The sequence below is a fragment of the Lepus europaeus genome, chromosome 5, assembly GCF_033115175.1.
Source record: "Lepus europaeus isolate LE1 chromosome 5, mLepTim1.pri, whole genome shotgun sequence".
Classification (NCBI taxonomy): domain Eukaryota; kingdom Metazoa; phylum Chordata; class Mammalia; order Lagomorpha; family Leporidae; genus Lepus; species Lepus europaeus.
Window position 1 is genome coordinate 156,111,638 of NC_084831.1, and position 19,422 is coordinate 156,131,059.

Consider the following 19,422-nt stretch of genomic DNA (forward strand, 5'->3'; position numbering starts at 1 on the left):
AGGAAAGCTAACGTGGGCGCGGGCTCCCTGGAAAACTGAGAAAAGCCGCACTGTCGTATTGCAGGGCTGAGAACCGGAACTCCATCAGGACAAGCATACTTCACCTCACTAAACCTGTGCATGTGTATGTGTTTATGTGGCTGGGGAGAAGGCCTGGGGGAGAAACAGAGGCAGGTCTAGACAGGAGAAGAGATCCCAAGTGAGGAGCGGCTGAGTGAGGAAGAGAAGGGAGAAACTGGAGGAAAGGAGAGAGAGACACCAGAGCAAAATCCCGGGATGTCCTGTGTCCTGTTGGATGCTTTTGTTTCGCTTGCATACAAGAAACTAAATTCAGACCATCCTGGACGTAGGGATTTTAGCTACACCGAAGATGCCCACGCACGTCAGACCGAGGAACGCACCCTCGCCTTCATTCTGAAGTTGGCTCGCTCTACATCTTTAGCTGCCTTTCTCTGAGCCTTCCTTTTCCTGTGTGGGAAATTGGAACACTGATGTTAGCCTATCTGCCTCCCAGGGATCCTGTTAAGCTTTCGAAGAGAGTGTTAAAATACTCAAAAAAAAAAAAAAAAAAAAGGCATTCTAGTCAATGCTGACATTTACTATGTTAGCCATGAAAGAAAACTAGGGTTTTTGTGCTCTAACAGTAGCCTACTATGTAACAGCATCAAAGTATTGATTAGATTATGTTTGTGGCATTTACTCACGTGTTCCAGCCACACAGAGCACCAGGGCCACAATGGAGTGGGCCCGTCCTGTACCTGGGACTCCCTGTGTTCATAGTGAAATTGGGATCGTCCACCACTGGTTCTGGTATTCGTGGAGTGAAGGGAATTCGCAGGACAAAGCACCAGGCAGTCCTCTCTGTCCCTGCCAGGGACAGCAATGACACTGTCGCCCACATTGCTGTGTTCCAGATCTCTCCACTCCGCAAGGGCTACAGTTCAAGACCATCACAGAGACAACCGTGGAGGTGCAGTGGGAGCCCTTCTCATTCTCTTTCGATGGGTGGGAGATCAGCTTCATTCCAAAGGTAACACTTGTCAGACTGTGAAAAGTCTTGTTTGGAGCCATCTACCTTCCACTTGGAAACAGGGGCAGCAAAGCGGGCACTCCCCCATGTCTCTCTCCAAGCCATTAAAGACCCAAAGGGCATTTTGTGGGTGTCTGGGTTAAGAAATGTTTCTTTCACAAAGGCATGAGGAGTGATTCCAAGTACAGCACCCTGGCCCTGCATGACGGGAGGCAGGAAGCAGCCATCAGCTCCAGCTCTCTGCTGAGATAGCTCTAGGGTTTGGGGAGCCATGAGTTAGTGAGGATGAAGAAGTTGGAGCTTTTCTCTAGAACATCAGAAAAACCAACTGATCAAAAGCACAGTTATGGTTACCAGAGGCAGGGACGTTACGTGGGAAGGGAGGAACGGGGAAAAGTTGATTGCCAGGTACAAAGTTATAGCTAGATGGGAGTAAGAACTTCTGGTCCTACAGCGCAATAGGGAGACGGTAGCTGGTACAGTGTTGTATGTTTGTCCATTCTTGAAAAACTAGAAGATCAGAGTTTGAATGTTTTCACCAAAAATAAATGTTAAATATTGAGGACACACACACACACACACATATATATATGAACACACACATATACAAATATGTATACACACACTTACTCTTATTGGACATTACACAACATACAGATGTATCAAAACACCACATATTATCCTATAACATAGGTACAAACTTTAAATGTCTGCTAAATATTTTTAATTATTAAAAAAAAAAAAAAAACAAAGGGAAACCAAAACTGAATGAGTGACACGGTCAGGACATAGCTTCATTCTGTGCAATGCACCTACAGTCAACGTACATGGCTCTAATCCCTGAAGACCAGAGACATAGCACAAAACACCTTGATCTCTCTGCACTGTTCATAATGAATGCATAACCTAATAATTAAGCAACACTCTCCTTAAACAAAGTACGTTGTTAGTCTGTGAGTATAGAGGTGTCCTAAAGCTGCATTTTACTTTACTAACCCGAAAACACTTTCCTCCACTGCCAGTGCCGTGTGCCTGACTCTAGGACTCCACAGCTTGCTGACCCTCTCAGTGTTCTCCCCAACTCTCACACCCAGGAGGGTTTAGGGGTCCATCGTGCTCCTGTGCCTCTTCCCTCTGTCTCCATTCTTCAACATCAGACGGCAGTTTCTCAGTCGGTCATCAGACGTACAAGTGCCACATTTTTGGCTAACCAGAATGGGATTTTATCATTCTTTTACTTCAAAATTCTTGGAATCATGTTCTGTTGTAGCTACAAAAGAATTTCAAGTTCATAAAGTGTGACCCTTCATTCTACTTGCAGTTCAGTTTCCTTTATAGAGGCTAAGACAGAGAACTTAAATAACACTGTATACTTTGTTAGGACAAAAACACGTCTCAATTTGCTGCTCCAGGGTTCTGTCAGCCAAACCTGAGCGCCTCTCTCTCTCTCTTGTGGAGATGGTTATGTCGTGGCAAGCTAAATGCTTCTAAACAGGCTTTCTTTTTATTTTTTAAAGGTTTATGTTATTTATTTGAAAGGCAAAGTCAGAGAGAGAAAGAGAGAGAAACTGATCTTCTATTCTATCTGCTGGTTCACTCCACAACTGGCCATAATGGCCAGGGCTGGGTCAGGGCAAAGCCAGGAGGCAGGAGCTTCATCCAGGTCTCCTACACTAGTGTCGAGGCCCAAGCACTTGGGCTATCTTCTGCTGCTTTCCCGGGCACATTAGTAGGGTGTTGGATTGAAAATAGAGCAGCCAGGGGCTGGTGCTGTGGCATAGCGGGTAAAGCCGCCACCTGCAGTGCCGGCATTTCATATGGGCGCAAGTTAGAGACCCGGCCACTCCACTTTCGATCCTGCTCTCTGCTATGGCCTGGGAAGGCAGTGGAGGATGGCTCAAGTCCTTAGGCCCCTGCGCCTGCGTGGGAAGACCTGGAGGAGGCTCCTGGCTTCGGATGGGTGCAGCTTCGGCTGTTGCAGCCAATTGGGGAGTGAACCGCAGATGGAACACCTCTCTCTCTCTCTCTGCCTCTCCTTTTCTCTCTGTGTAACTCTGACTTGCAAATAAATGAATAAATATTAAAAATAGAAAATAGAGCACCTAGCACTCATATGCCCATATGGGATACCAGCGTCACGAGCAGCAGCTTTATCTGCTACACCACAATGCCAGTCCCTCAACAGACTTCCTTTACAAATATTTTATTATATGTCTAATCTGATTTAAAACAACCAATAGAGGATGGCATGCAACTGGGGATGTCACAAGGCAGAGAGAATACTGTCACTCTACTGCTCAGGCAGAAGAAAACATGCAGGTTTTGCTGTTTTACATCCAGTATGTAGAACCCTAAGTAAGAGATGGGGTGGCCAGGGCACGGCAGGATTAAAGACATGGCTACATGGCATAACTGCTGTGATCTGTAGCTTGAAGCCACTGGGGGCATCTGTAACACTGATTTATAAGAGTGTGGCTACAAATCACGTATAAGGCATTCTGGGTGACATAAATAGAGAGCGAAGAACTGGGGAGAATCGAGTTGTCACAGGAAGAGCTCTCTCTTCCACTCCCAACGACACAATAGGGAATGTACGATTGATAAACAGAGCCAGACAGAAAGATGGATGAGCTAGATAGAAAACCAGATAGACGACAGATCCTGGACTCAACATCAAGTCACCCTTCATCACTCTCCTCCACTTCTCCTTCTTCTCTGCTTTGTGCTATTCTATGTAACATGCTTCCCTTTTCTTTTCTTTTCTTTGTACTTCACGGTTGTGTCCCTGAGTCTTAACTCTTATTGGTGAAGGGGAAACAAGACATTGATAGATTTACACCCAAAGGAACAGCATGAAAAATTCCAGACATAACAAAATAGTAACTGTGGCTCAAAAAAATTTCAAGATCTTGGTGTGGAATACGTTGTGTGTGTGCAAAAAGATGTTCACATATACACACACATACACACACAGCGGTACTCCCGTAAATAGCCAGGGGCACACTCATCATGATAAATGGCCCAAAAGTGATGGATGCTAACCATAACCATAAATCAATTAATCACGGGCAAGAGCCAATCTGCATTGTTTAGTGACTAATTTATATTGGTGAACAGCAAACTCAAGAGAAACCAAAGAAATGTTCTTGAAAATTGGTTCTCCACTTGCCAAATCCTGAGAGGGGTGCTGGTTTGTTTGTTGTTGTTGTTGTTGTTGTTGTTTTAGCCTACTGGGAGTTGTTCCCAGCCCCAGCCACTCAGCTATCAGTAAGGAGGGGACAGAGGTAGCCTCCATTTTTAATGCCCGGTTCACAGTCTGTGTCCACCCTTGTATCCTTCATCAGGTTTCTCTCCGAGTGATGTTTATCTTTTGCTTTCGCTGCCTCTCCCCATCTTCCAGAACAATGAAGGAGGAGTGATTGCTCAGCTCCCCAGCGATGTTACCTCCTTTAACCAGACAGGACTGAAACCTGGGGAAGAATACATTGTCAATGTGGTGGCTCTGAAGGAACAAGCCCGGAGCCCCCCGACTTCAGCCAGCGTCTCCACGGGTGAGTGTCTCCAGCCTTCTCCCACTGGTCTCCCTTAGGTCACTCACGAGAGTGGACCACAGAAGCACCCAAGCAGTAGACAGGCAAGAGAGGTGCTAGAGTCCTGCTGCAGCTGAGATGGTGTGTGTGCCTGGAGACGGAACTTCTCTACCAAACGCTTAGCTGACTATACTCCTTAGTGCTCCTCCAGCAAGCCCAGAAGTCCAGGAGAGGATTCTAGGGGAGAGAGCTCTTTGCTATGATCTCCCATGTATTTTCTCCAATCTTCCTTGTTATCAAGAGACCCCACTTCCCAAAGCCCTAGTGCCATGGGAACCAGCAAGAGCAACTCACCCTCACCTCTCCTGAGATCTGGAGAAAGTCAGCAGAATCTAACCAAACTTCAATTTGCTTTACAGTGATGGCAATAGTTCCTCATCCACGAAGTCTGTGAGGACCATGTTAGGTGAGACATGCAGTGGTTAGCACTGCACCAGTGGGAGAGTGCTCGATGGTAGCTTATACTCAGTACTTGACATACACAGTATATGCAGAAAACACACTTGGAAATGAAGGCCGTACATGACAAAGCTTTGAAAACAGTGGGCATCGTTGGGTCACTGTTCACAATGATGGCTTCAGCTGATTATCATTTCATCCTCGTGGTTCCTCTCCATCAAGATACTGTATTTCCAGGACTGATTCTTAACTGTATCCTACTTTCGCGTTATCGTTTCCTTAGCTAATGAAGGACGTTCAGCTTCAATGCTGTAAATTAACAATTGTGATGCATCGTGTGTGCCTCACCAAGAATTTGTCAAGTTGTCAATAGTATCTGCTACTGTCTCGGGGTTCTCATCTTCTTGATGGGAGAGCTGAGATAAGTAACTTCCAGCTGTTAGTAACAAGGACTGAAATAAAAAGCTTTATTTTTCAAGAACAGAAATTAACACCCTAGAAAGCCTGTCTTATGTCCAGGACAGGAGGTCGAGTGGGCTAGAAAAGGCAGCCACAACACTACATGATGTTTGTGGATCCTTACTTTGCTGTGTGGATCCAAACAGCGTCAGGTGCGGAGGCCTTCTGCTTGGTCTGGAAAACATTGGTTGAAGACTCCTGTGGCTTCTGTTAGTGACACTGGGGCTCCACGGCTGTGCGGGAGCTAGGATCCGTGGAGATCCAGGCCTCTCATCACCCCCTCTCCTGCACCTCCAACCCACGGCAGCCTCCCTGCGATCTGCGTCACATTGTGTACTTCCACAGAAGACTCTGTTCCTATAAAAAGAAGCTGCACCAAGAAAAGGCTTCACAAAGCACTGCTGGAATCCAAGTATTCCTCAGGAGAAACCCCACTGCCCTAGTGTTCTGCAGGAAACTTCAGACAGCAGAGGCCGGAGTCTGTCCACTGCTTGGTGCCCAGGGTGTGGCTGGGACCGGAGGAGTTGGACAGCAGGCGCCGAGTCCCCTCTCCTGATACGGACTGCATCTCGGCCCCAGGCCATTAAGAAAGCACTGGTACTTTTCTTCCAAACTAGGGAGAGTCCTTAGAGAAAGACGTCCAACCTAGCCTGAGTCTTCAACTCAAGCCCCGTTTCTACAAAAGTTGTGCTATTTTTTGGCTTGGAAGCTCCTCAAGATTAAAAGTACCAGATCTGAAAAATTTGTGGCAAAGCGAGTCAGACTTTGTTTTATACAAAGAAAAATGCCCCAGTTAATATTTTGGCAATTATGAAACCAATGAAAAGAAAAACATTCCAATTTACTTTTTGGGTAGGATTTGTGTTATATTGGGGCTTAAATCGAAGGCAGGCGGACACCTTCTTAATTGGAAGGGGACCTCACCTCCAAGTGACCGACCTAAGGGCAGCCTCGGAGGCCGGCTCCCACCCTGCCTGCTGTTTTTAGGAAGGACTGTGTAATTATTTCCTTCTGCTGAGGTCTGACCTACACAGCCCCCTCCTGGGAAGCCCGAGTCCTATCTGGCTCCCAGGCTGCCTTCTTCCAGGCTGGCCACTTTCTGAATGCAAATTACAAGACCCCCTGCAGCTCGAGCCCTCGGTGCTACATAATCACATCCTAATAGGGTCCATCCATTACGATTAGGGTTTTTTAAAGAGTTGGAGGACAAAAGCTGTATGTGGTCCCTGGAGTTTGCCGGATGCCTTTCTGGGTTTTCAAGATGCTCAGTTCTCGGAGACGCTCCCCCCCCCCTCACAAAAGACCCTCAGCGACTGTGGTTCAGGTGTGGGGCTCCCTCGGCAGCTAGGAGGCTGGTTCCCACATCCCATAGCTCAATTAATTGAAGTTAAAAGGATGCAAGTTAAAGAGCAGCACCAATTGTGGCGTGCTGGAACCGCCTGGGTGTGTGTGCGGCTTAACCACACTTCTCCCTCAAGCAGTGCAAAGCGGGACTTCATCGCCACAGTAACCAGACGCCCACATGGCCTGGGGCTTTTCTCTTTGGCTGATGCTAGGCCCCAAATCCTAGCTGCTCAAGAGAGAACAGGACCGGGCTGGAGCCAGGACGGGGGGCGGGGGGCGTCCAGCTTCCACAAGCCGAGAGGCCCCCAGTCAGACTGAGGCGGTCCTGAGGGAGACTCCGTTCTGGAGAGATTATGGGGTGACCCTGTGGGGACTGCTCAACAGCAACTCTTAGGTCTCTGGTAACAAGGAAGAGCAACTTATTGAAACTACCTGAAGTGAATCAGAGAACTCACTGGAAGAACATAAGTGTCTCAGGGGAACCCAGGTCCAGAGATGCATCTGAGCCACACAGAAACCCTCCACCTGAGGACCTCAGGGGTCGCGCTCTGTGTTTCTAGGACCTGCGCACGGACACGCACTCCCACTCTTCCCTGAGTCTGCTCCCTCCGCTCCACCCCTCCTCCCTCCTCCCTACCCCTCCTCCCTCCTCCCTACCCCTCCTCTCTCCTCTCTACTCCTCCCTACCCCTCCTCCCTCCTCCCTACTCCTCCTCCTTCCTCCCTCCTCCCTACTCCTCCCTACCCCTCCTCCCTCCTCCCTACCCCTCCTCCCTCCTCCCTACCCCTCCTCTCTCCTCTCTACTCCTCCCTACCCCTCCTCCCTCCTCCCTCCTCCCTACTCCTCCTCCTTCCTCCCTCCTCCCTACTCCTCCCTACCCCTCCTCCCTCCTCCCTACTCCTCCTCCCTCCTCCCTACTCCTCCTCCTTCCTCCCTCCTCCCTACTCCTCCCTACCCCTCCTCCCTCCTCCCTACTCCTCCTCCCTCCTCCCTACTCCTCCTCCTTCCTCCCTCCTCCCTACTCCTCCCTACCCCTCCTCCCTCCTCCCTACCCCTCCTCCCTCCTCCCTACCCCTCCTCCCTCCTCCCTCCTCCTCCCTCCTCCCTCCTCCTCCCTACCCCTCCTCCCTCCTCCCTACTCCTCCCTACCCCTCCTCCCTCCTCCCTACTCCTCCTCCTTCCTCTCTCCTCCCTACTCCTCCCTACCCCTCCTCTCTCCTCCCTACTCCTCCCTACCCCTCCTCTCTCCTCCCTACTCCTCCCTACCCCTCCTCCCTCCTCCCTACTCCTCCCTACTCCTCCCTACCCCTCCTCCCTCCTCCCTACCCCTCCTCCCTCTGGCTCTCGTCTCCCCTCTCCTCCTCTCCGAGTCACAGACACTTCTACTCTCTCCATAAGTCTCCTCCCTCTCTTCCCTCCTTCACCCTCCCTCTCCCTCGGTCAGATCTTTTTCTATTTCTGTGTGAAGAACCCTGGTTCTACACGGTCCAGCACAGGCCAATTAGAGAGCCAGAGTCTCCAGTTCCAACTGCACATCCTTGAAGAGTATCATCGTGAAATGAGTCCGCTCAGCCAGAGGGGTACAGTCACCAGAAACGGGACTGGACCTCACCTTCCCCCCGGTCACGGGGGAGCCAGCCAGTCCTGCAGACACGCCTGGACTTTGTCCCCGCTCAGCCCTGTCCTGTTTGTCCTCTCCATCCCCTCTGACTCAGTGTGAACGGGACTCCAGGGGGAATGGAACCGTGGTTGGTGGGTCTCCCACGATATGGACCAGGCCTCCACGAGGGACACGTGGCACCCGGAGGAACCTAGACGCGCCGTGTGTGACAGCAGCACACGCCTGGCTCAGGAATACGCAAGAACAGATGGGAAGACTGTTCCACAGATAGGCTCATTTAAACTTTCTTAATTTGTTTTACTTATTTGAAAAGCAGAGAGACAGACACAGATGGACAGACACACAAAGAGAGAGAGAGATCTCCCACCTGCTGGTTTATATCCCAAATGCTCCCAAAAGCTGGGGCCAGGCCGAAGCTGAAAGCTAGGAACTCCATCCAGGTCTCCCATGTAGGTGGCCGGGATGCAACTACTTGCGTCATCAGCTCTGCCTCCTAGGGTGCAAATCAGCAGGAAGCCGGAATCAGAGCAGCCAGGACGCACACGCGGGCACTCCGCTATTCACTGCACCAGGTGCCTGCTCCAGCTGGGGCCTGTTTTGTTCAGACAAGCAGCTCTCCCCAGGGTTGGGTTTTAGCAAGGCTGCTGCAGCTGGGCTGACTGGGATGTTAGCACACAGACAACTGTGGACCACTCGTCATCACCCCCGTTTGGCAACCCAGGTGGAAGTGTCAGACATTTAGACAGGGATGGTCATTTCCTACATCTCTCCCCGGGACTCAAAGAAGGTGAAAGTTGGGCAACGGGCACACCCAGAAGTCCTGTTCTTAGTCCTGTGTCTCTTGGCCGGCAGAAGGAAATAGGTCTGAGCCTCTTGGGCCAGGAAATGCTCTTCTAGCTTCCAGTACCTGACAGCCTGGTGAGAGGAGGTTGAGTTTCCCTCTTGCCAGACTACGTATCCTTGGGAAAGTTATCTCACTTTACTGTGTCTCATTTCCCCCATCTGAAATAAGACAATAATACTCATCTCTCTCTCTCTCTCTCTCTCTCTCTCTCTCTCTCTCTCCCTCCCTCCCTCTATCTCTCTCCTCCTCCTCCTCTCTCTCTCTCTCTCCCCATCTCTCTCCTCCCTCTCCCTCTCCCTCTCCCTCTCCCTCTCTCCCTCTCTCCCTCTCTCTCCCTCCCTCCCTCTCTCCCTCCCTCTATCTCTCTCCTCCTCCTCCTCTCTCTCTCTCCCCATCTCTCTCCTCCCTCTCCCTCTCCCTCTCCCTCTCCCTCTCTCCCTCTCCCTCTCCCTCTCCCTCTCCCTCTCCCTCTCCCTCTCCCTCTCCCTCTCTCTTTGACCAGGAGAGGGCTGATACCAAAGGCTTACTTCTCATCATGCGTTTGTTCTATCTGATCCTTTTCAGTCATTGATGGGCCCACGCAGATCCTGGTTCGAGACGTCTCTGACACTGTGGCCTTTGTGGAGTGGACCCCACCCCGAGCCAGAGTCGATTTCATTCTCCTGAAATATGGATTGGTGGGTGGGGAAGGCGGGAAGACCACCTTCCGGCTACAGCCTCCCCTGAGCCAATATTCGGTGCAGGCCCTGCGGCCCGGCTCCCAGTATGAGGTGTCGGTCAGTGCAGTCCGAGGGACCAACGAAAGTGATGCCACAACCACCCGGTTTACAACAGGTAAGGCTGGCGTGGGAGGGAAGCAGGAGGTGGGAGAGTCGGGTTGCACCGGTTGGTATTGTCGTGACAAGAGGAGGTCCCGTGCTAGGGCATCCTTGTTACCACAGACGCTGCAAGACCAGAGGGAGAGGGAGGTCTCAGGACCTCCCGCTGATGTCACAGCAGAGCAGAAGGGGGAAAGCGTGCATTCGTGGTGAGGAGGGAGAACTAGAGTGTCCTCCCGCTGCTACCAGCCGGACCTGACACCTAACACAGGCACCCTCTCCTGTGGGTCTCGGGTTTCTCAACTGCAGGATGACAAGTCTGTCTTGAAGACACAGAAGCACACGTGTTGCTAGCTCAAATGGCGATTTGGTGAGGGTCCAGGAAAGGCGACCCTTCCTCAAGACGTCTTTTTGCCATTCTCTGGGAAGCCTTGCAGCAATCTACGCCTGTATCATACTATGCTATGATGAGGGTGCATCTCGGCCCTGCACAGAGCCTGCCCCGTGCAACCAGAGGCAGAGCTGCAGAGAGAGGCCCTGGGATTCAGCCACTGTCTGGAAGCACCAGCCGGAAGGCTGACGTGAAGCCTGCGTCCCAGAGCTGCTCACACAAATGCTTCCTTTCTCGCTGTGATAACCAGCCCCCCTTCCCAAGGCTGCCGGGACTCCCGAGGGGCTTCTCGCACAGTCAGGACAGACCAGGCCTTGGGGTGGCTTGCCCCCGACTCCCTGAACACCGAGCAGTCTGGCCAGCTACTGGGCAAGTAGAACAGGCACCGCCCCAAGGACAGGCTTCCTGGAGCCCACACTAGGTCAGGGAGGGCCTGCAAGACGACTCATGATTTAGTCTCCATCCAGTCCAGAGTTAGTCTTGGCCTCTGTGCCCTGGGGAGGTCGCACAGGAAGGGCTGCCTCTGCCAGCTCCAAGTTGTTCCAGGGATCAAAGGAAGCAGGCAACATCTGTAAAACCTGAGAACCAGCATCTTCCGACTGAATAAGGTAGGAAAGAATCACAAAGTCAAGCATCCTACCTTGAGTAAGACACATGGACCCAAAATGTCCCCCAGATTGGAGCCCGTAGCTTTGTGTTAGAGCCAGATGGGTCTGCAAACCCAGTGGCCACGGTGGACCTGGGAAATCCTTCCAAGTGGCGGAAGTTGGGGAACTGCTCAGCATGGAGGAACAAGCAGAGGTCTGGCCCCTGGTGGGCAACCAGTCCTGTGAGAGGGGGTCCCAGGAGAGAGGGGAGCAGAAGACAGGGCCCAGCCTTGCTGCAAAACACACCACCAGGCTGGGAGGTTTATGGTAGAGCTCCTAACACTCAGAAGGAAACAGCCGGAGAGGAAAATGCTTCCCCTTTAAAAAGAGCCGGTGTCAATGTGGACCCACTGGAGGAGCCAGGGCTAGATCCTTTAAGATTTAGTTATTTAGTTGAAAGGCAGTAATAGACAGAGGGGGAGAGAGACTGAGAAAGAGAGAGAGAGAGAGAGAGAGAGATTGATTCTATCCACTCTTCACCCTCCAAATTGTCACACCAGCCAGGGCTGGACCAGGCCAAAGCCAGGAGCCTGGGTCTCCATCCGGGTCTCTCACATGGCTGGCAGGGGCCCAAGCCCTTGGACCATCTTCCGTTGCTTTCCCAGGTGCATTTAGCAGGGAGCTGAATTGGAAGTGGAGCAGCTGGGACTCCAACCAGGGCCAATGTGGGATATGCCTTGCCGGTGCCATAGGGAGCAACTTAACCACTGCACCACAACACTGGCACCAACACTTGGTTCAGGAAGAGAACACTCGAGGTCTTTCTTTCCAGCCCAGTGCTTCACACTTTGCTCCAGCCAAAGGGGTATCACAGGCGGAATCTTTACTTGTTTCGCCACTACACTGGCCCCTCTCTTCCCTTCTCTCTCACTTAACCAAAAGTATTCAGGGTAGAGCATGAGGAAGGATGTCCCACAACATCCTTTTCTGGTTAACTCAAGGTCTGCCTTTCCCCACCTCCACCCATACAACACACTTGCCCTGGGTATCCGTATCTCCCATGGACCATGCGCTGGGCATTTTTTCCCCTTCATTTCAAGACGGTTTGTGTTTGGGAAGCGGTTTCTTTGTGCTCCACTCTGATAAGGCGTCTGAAGAGGCAGAAAAGGAGAAGAGAGCTCTCCAGCAGCAGGATGAAAAGCAAATTCTTGATGTGTGTGTCGACAAGATGGAAGCAGGATTGGCTGGTGGCCCAGGAAAATTCCAATCAAGACAATTATACTCTGCCGCCCAGGAGCACCTCTCGCGTTCCAGCTCGCTGCTGTGCGATTCTGTTTCCGGTTGCCTGGCGGATGGGCAGCTGTTAGGGGGCTGCCCTCTCGAAGCAACCTCAGCCTCTACCTCACACCTGCTCCCCTCTGCTGCAGGAGGGGCCGGGGGTAGCCGGGCTGGGGAGAGGCAAACAGATTCGGAGACAGGCTCTGAAGGCCTGGGGTTGGCAGGTGCCAGCTGAGGGATGAGAGGGTACCCAGACCCGCGCGGTAGGGCCCTCAGTCATTTCAGAACTCCGCTTAAATTCAAATTAACCAAAGTGCTTTTCCAGGTGATGGCTTCGACACTAGGAGCGCACTAATTGCACAGGCAATTAAAACAGAGATTTGCTTGCTGCATGGCGAGTGGGATATTTGCCTGGGTCTTCAAGCTCTCTGAAAATGGAAAGAGCTCTGATGGAAACACAGCGAGGCCAGGGACTGAAGAGAGGCAGCCTAAGGAAACCCAGAGACACTCTGCAAGCTGCCTGCCCTCAGCAGCCCTCCCTGGGGAGACGCCAGGCAGGGTGGTCCCCTCGCAGGCCGCTCTGAATGCAGAGCCTTCAAGGCTCCAAGCTGATGCACCAGGGCCTTTGGCCAAGCAGAGGCTGCTCCTTTGACCTGCACGCCTCAGACCTGTCGTCAGTGCTGTTGGAGTCGAACTGTGTCCCCTGCATTGCTGTGGAGGTTGTAACCTCCAGCACCTGTGAAGGTGACCGCATTTGGAAATAGGGTCTCTGCAGATGATCAGAGATCATGAAGGGTGGGCCTTGGTCGAACACGACTGTGTCTTTATAAAAAGAGGGCATCTGGGATGCACCCAAGGAGAAGGAGTGTGAAGACAGAGGAAGGCACGGACGGCACGGTTCTTCTGCAAGCCAAGAAATGCCAAAGATTGCAAAGACACCAGCGAATCACAGGACACGAGGGCAGAGGCACGCAGCAGTCTCTCACGGCCCTTGGAAGGAAGCCACCTGCCAATACTTGCAGCTCATACCTCCAGACAATGAATTTCTATTGTCCAAGACACTTGACTTGTGGTCCCTTTTGTAACAGCAGCCTTAGGAAACTACTACACATGGCCAAGTCACAACCGTTGAGGCCCTACCTGCTTGGTAGTGATTCTACTCTGATATCCTCCAGAAATTCTTTCCCAAGTTCAACCTGGGTAGCACTCAGCCAAGATCCTAGCTGCATACAGCAGAGGGGGCCTCCTGCCTTCTAAGACCAGCTGCCCCGGCTCGGAGCTGTTCTTCTCCCTGTACCATTCCACCCAGACCTCCTAAATGCCCCACAGCTGACAGATGTCACAAGGTTTGTCCAAAGGCTCTGCAGTAGCAAACGAGACAGAGCCCTGCGCACATTCAGTCACTTAGCATGTGCGTCGAAGCTACAGGATAAACAAGACAGACAAGATCATGGCTCACATGAGTTGTATTCCAGTGGGGGAGACTGGACAATGAAGAAGGAGAAAAACAGACCAAATCATTTCAGTCAGTGCTGTGACCTGCTCAGCTCCCACCTACAGGGGTGCCCTTAAGCTGCCCCTCCTTGAGGTCAGGCTTCAAGACCCAGGGGAGCAAGCAACTTCTCCGTACCCCTGCCGGAGGCCACCTCCCAAGCACTCGTTCTCAGCACCCACATTGCTCCCTGCCCCCTGTCAACACCTGAGCCTGGACCAACCCTGCCTCCCCCACCCCTGCCCCACGCCCAGCAGCCTCCTCTGCCACCTGCCCACTCCTCCCCTACTACCCCAGCACACATTCCTGGACCAGAGACCCCAGCCAGGCCCTGGAGGTCTGACAGCCCCGTCCCCCGGAGCTGGTTCCTCCCTGGGAAGGGGGCTTCAGGGCTGGCCGTGCCCTGTTCCCTGACTTTGGCAGTGTCTGATCCCTTCATGGAAAACGCCACCCCTGCACACAAGGCACAGCCCTGTGGTCGAGAAAAACAAAAGCCCACAGCCTTCCATTTCAGAGGTCTGGGTTTTCTAGGTACAAGGCTCAAGCTGACCCCCAACCCTAACCTCCTTGCATCCCCAGTTCATCCCGGGCTGCACACCCCCTCCCTCTGCCCAGCCTCTCTCTGTGTGTCCAATTCAGGGACCAGCTTGTCCCTCTACATATGCCTCCCCTCAGACTCCCAGCTCCACTCCTTGCTTGGGAAAGAACACGCATGCGCATCAAGAAAGTACAGCTACCGCGTGTGGATGGTAAAGCACATAGAGTGAGGAAATATCCCTCCGAAAAACAAGCTACGGAGACATAAATCTGCTACAGATTCACTCAATTTACACCACCAAACAGAACACTTCTCCCGGAAGTCCCCGCATTCCGATTGATTCACAACATTCCAATCTTCTGCAAGAACAATTGGCCTTGCATCTGCCAATTAAAACAGTCCACCGAGCTTGTCTCAAGCCTCAAAGACCAGAGGAACAGTTTCTCAGGCCACCATCTTATTACAGCGCAAGTGGCTCAGAGTGTTTCCTGCCCCGAGGAACCTGAGGAGAGGGCCTGTTCTGCGAAAGAGACCCCAGTGCCGGGAGTCCCTTCATTTCCACTGGAATCCTTGGAGCCCCAGAGAGCAGGCCTGGGGAGCGCACCGATGTCCGTGGAACTCAGCAAGTGCTTCAGAGGCAACAGAAAGGCAACCCAGGGCTGGGACAGCTGCTTTGGCACCAGGCACGAGGGCAGAGGCACACAGCCGTCTCCCGCACACACACATGGGCTACTGTGTCCAACAGCATGAAGTGACGGCGCCATGTGTCCTGTGAAAGCAGTGCCACGAGGCCCAGTGGGGTTTAAAGGAGTGTCCATGGTCCCCTTACTGCAAGTGTCGGATCTGGGGGTCGACAGAGGCCTGACCCCAGACCACGCATTCTTTCCACTACTCACGTCCTCGATGGCTATCTTATTTCCCAACCTGCAGCCCCTCAGTGGTGTCTGCACAATCGACCGTCTTCTCTTAGCTTATTGATCGACTCTGATACTGCCCCATGCTTCTTAATCATTTGGGAGCCGTCTCTGTTCTTTTCCTACTGGGGTTTCTTTAAGCTTACAATATCTGGGTCTTTTTTAAGCCTCTCGCAAAGCACTGAGGGAAGCATAAAGTGCATTGGTATCTAACTCGCTCCAGGAATTTGTGGTAGTGCGAGTACAACACTGCAGGGCAGACACAGGGGCCACTGGGATGGTAGACGGAGAGGCAGGAGGTGTGGACGCTCAGCCAAAGCTTTCTCAGTGGACATTATCACGTGTGGTGATGGGCTGTCTGTCTACTTTTAGAGATTGATGCTCCCAAGAACTTGCGGGTTGGCGTCCGCACAGCAACCAGCCTCGACCTGGAGTGGGACAACAGCGAGGCAGAGGTTCAGGAGTACAAGGTGGTGTACAGCACCCTGGCCGGTGAGCAGTACCATGAGATGCTGGTCCCCAAGAGCATGGGGCCAACCACCAGGGCCACTCTTACAGGTGAGTAGCACACCCGTCGCACGGGAGCATGTTGATCACTGAGTCTACATCCTCAAAGCTCTCTCCGTAATTCACCCATCTCTCACCCAGCCCAGCACCACATCTGACTGATCAAATCTCTTAAGTGCCTGTCAATATGTCTGCTACCCTCCATTGCATGGTCACACCTGGTCTAAGCTACTATCGTCTTTTAACTGCTGAGACCACTTCCTCCCTTCTAATCCACCTGTCACCCAAGAGCGATCTTTCCAGGGCACAGTTCTGACTGTGCCATTATATTGTGTGTACACACCAGGCACTTCCCCTTGCAGTTCAAGTAAGCCCAGACCCTTGGTGTGGCCCCCCAGGCCTGCCTACTTCCCCTGCCGCCTTCCGCAACGCCACCTCCACCCCAGCCCCTGGTGCTCTCTGTGCTCCAGGCCTGCTGGTCTGCCTGCCTTCGGTTCCTCAACTGAACAGAACACTTCTCCTGCCGCGGCATCTGACCCGTGCCGTTCGCTCTGCCTGACAGCCCCTCCCACCACCTCCTTGGCCCAGCTCACACCGGCTTCCACTCACAGCTCACCATCGTCACTCACCTCTCAGTAGCCAGGGTCATCATCTCACACGTGTGGGCAGGATTTGGCTGACGGTCTCCACCACTGAGCTGAAGCTCTCTGAAATTTGAGCCACACTGGCTTTGATTCATCATTGAATTCCCAGGATCCTGCACAGTGGGTAGCACGTACTAGGTCCTAGATTGGTGTTTCTTGAAAGGAGGAATCTGCAAAAGTCTGCTATGCCTTGGGCAGAGACTGCAAGAGGCCGATGATAAGGTGAGAGCTTGGTCATGCATGCCACACACACCCTCCTCAAGACTGTGGGTTTATTCTTGAGGGTCACAGCGGCATCTTAAATGAGGTGACGTAGATGTATACAGAAGAAGGCAAGCACAGAGGCAAGGGAGACTGGTAGGGAGGTTGCTGCTAGCCTCAGAATGAGAGGGGTGGCAGTAGGGTCTAAGGCAGTGCCCCAGGTCACATGGAGAGCAGGTCCTGTCCCTTAGGGCTGTGGGACCAGCCCATTGCTCCTCCTGGGCCCTCGGCACACCTATCCCAGAACAACTTGGACCTCCTGACAGGGTGAATGACTGGAAATGTGGGGTGTGGTTTTTAGCTGCGGGTGAGGCTGTGCAAAGCAATGGTGGACCAGGGCTGCCAGCGTGCTTGCACACAGAGACATTGTTGAACTTGTGTCTGGGTTTCCTGCAAAAGTGTTTGCCGTCTACGTAGACAAGGGCTACTCAGTGACGAGCGCGCGCAGTACACAAGGATGGTGTCATCAGAGCTGCTTTCCTCCTGAGCTGAGATCCCAGGCCATCTTGCCACACAAGGCCAGTTAAAGTAAACAGAAAAGATGTGTCTCTTAGAGAGCGCGCTCCTTGAAAATGCAGCAAGGAGACGGGAAGATATGCTGACCAAGCAGGTGAACGGGGTGAACGGGACGTGGGAAGGGCAGACCAGCTGGCAGAGAGCTGGAGACATTCACAAAAATTAAGCTAAACGAGCAAACGGAGCTGCTTACAGAAGGGGACTGATTCTAAGCGCAGCCTGTCCCTGCCTAGAGCCGCAGGCTTATTCGGCAATAAGCAGTTTTACAAAAATGATGGCTAGTTGTTCCGGTGAAGGCTGTACCATAAAGTCATGAGAGAGAATTCCGCTCACGTTCAAGCTATTATTTCCCGCTACCAGGGGCAAAGAAAGAAAAGCCCGCATTCATTCCTTAATCATCACCCGTATTACCAGCACGTCCGCCTAGGCAGGCTCTTGTAACACCCAGAGTGACCTCATCAGGTGCTATTGTCATCGTCCCCACTGATGGGTAAGGCAGCTGAGCCCCACAAGTTCACAAGGTTAGCAGAGGACACAGTGTCATCCAAAGCCCGTTCTGAAGGACCCCCTCTCACGGCTGCTCCTACCAAAGAAATCAAATGCAAGGGACAGGGTAGATGGTCAAGTTGCTGCCTGGGACACCTACAACCCACATGGGCGTGCCTGGTTCAAGTCCCAGCTCTTCTGCTTTCGGTCCAGCGTGCTGCTGGGAGGCAGCAGGTGATGGCTCAGGCACTTTGGTGCCTGCCACCCGTGTGGGAGACGTGGATCAAATCCTAGCTCCCTAGCCTCCACCTGGTCCAGCCCTGGCTGCTCCAGGCATGTGGAAAGTGAACCAGCAGGTGAAAGATCACTCTGTCTTCTTGTCTCTCTGCCTTTCAAATAAAAATTAAAATCTCAAAAAAAAAAAAAAAAAAGTAAGAGATGGTCCAAATTTAAATGCCACAGATCCGTTAAGAGAAGCCACGGCTCAACAGGCTAATCCTCCACCTGCGGCGCTGGCACACTGGGTTCTAGTCCCGGTCGGGGCGCCAGATTCTGTCCCGGTTGCCCCTCTTCCAGGCCAGCTCTCTGCTGTGGCCCGGGAGGGCAGTGGAGGATGGCCCAAGTGCTTGGGCCCTGCACCCGCATGGGAGACCAGGAGAAGCACCTGGCTCCTGGCTTCGGATCAGTGTGATGCACTGGCCACAGTGCGCTGCCGTGGCGGCCATTGTGGGGTGAACCAACGGCAAAAGGAAGACCTTTCTCTCTGTCTCTCTCTCTCACTGTCCACTCTACCTGTCAAAAAAAAAAAAAAAAAAAGGAAAATTATGGAGTAGAGTGGGCTTAGGTGGGATTTTCTTGTGTGCTAGAGTTGGGTTTATGAAAAAACTTTTATATAGATATATGCATATATCTCACATAATTATCCCAGGGAGCTCACTGCTGGAGAGATTTATAAAAGCAAATAGCTTTACATGATTTAAGAAGGGATTACAGGCATGTAAGAAAATCAAGTGTGTCTGTGGTTGCCGAGACTCCGGTTAAGGATTGTTCGCTCTGCTGCTGCGGCATCTGGGAGCAGAGAAGACCAGCAAAGAGGAGGGGATGGGAGGAGAGGAGTTAGATCCCAGCTCTAAGTTGCTGTGCTTCGTCCATTCCTCACCAACCTGGACCCCTGCAGAGCAAAGTCTTCCAGCTTCCAGGGCCGGCTGGTGTTGAGACCTGGAAGCTTCTGTTTTGTTTGAATGCTCTGCTCTGTGCAAGATGCAAAGAGCCCCTACTTGGCACTCTGCCTCGGGGGAACTGACTTGACCTTTGCAAGCCTCTTTCTTCGTCTGTACAGGGTGGGGGTGGGGGGGAACGACGCCGTTTTCCACGTGGTGTTACCGTGAGGAGTGAATGAGGCGGCGTCTAGCACACTGCACTACTGAGTAGATGATGATGGTGCAGAAGCAGGCTGGCGAGCAAGCTATGAGCTAAGGGATGGCTTAACTTCAATCGATGTGGCACCGGGACGTAGAACCTGGCTTCTCAGACTACAGCCTGCAGACCGGCAGTGTGTGCACCACCCAGGGGATGGGAGCCCTCGTCCCCACGGTGTGCTGAACCAGAGCTGCCTTCGGGACCCAGAGAGGATGCCCGTGCTCGCCGCGGGTGACAGTGCTCCTGTAGGGTGTGGCTTACGCAGGCGCCCACTCAGGTTGGAG

At 52.4% G+C, this 19,422-nt stretch overlaps 1 protein-coding gene across 1 annotated transcript in view; it reads left to right on the top strand.

Moving 5' to 3' along the window:
• The window catches only part of TNR (tenascin R), an 85,329-nt gene that overhangs the window by 11,379 nt on the left and 54,528 nt on the right, over positions 1-19,422 (top strand). The window contains exons 4-7 of the mRNA XM_062193838.1: positions 915-1,030; positions 4,431-4,581; positions 9,852-10,121; positions 15,678-15,863. Coding sequence (XP_062049822.1) covers positions 915-1,030; positions 4,431-4,581; positions 9,852-10,121; positions 15,678-15,863 — 723 coding nt within the window. The remainder of the gene's footprint in view (positions 1-914; positions 1,031-4,430; positions 4,582-9,851; positions 10,122-15,677; positions 15,864-19,422) is intronic.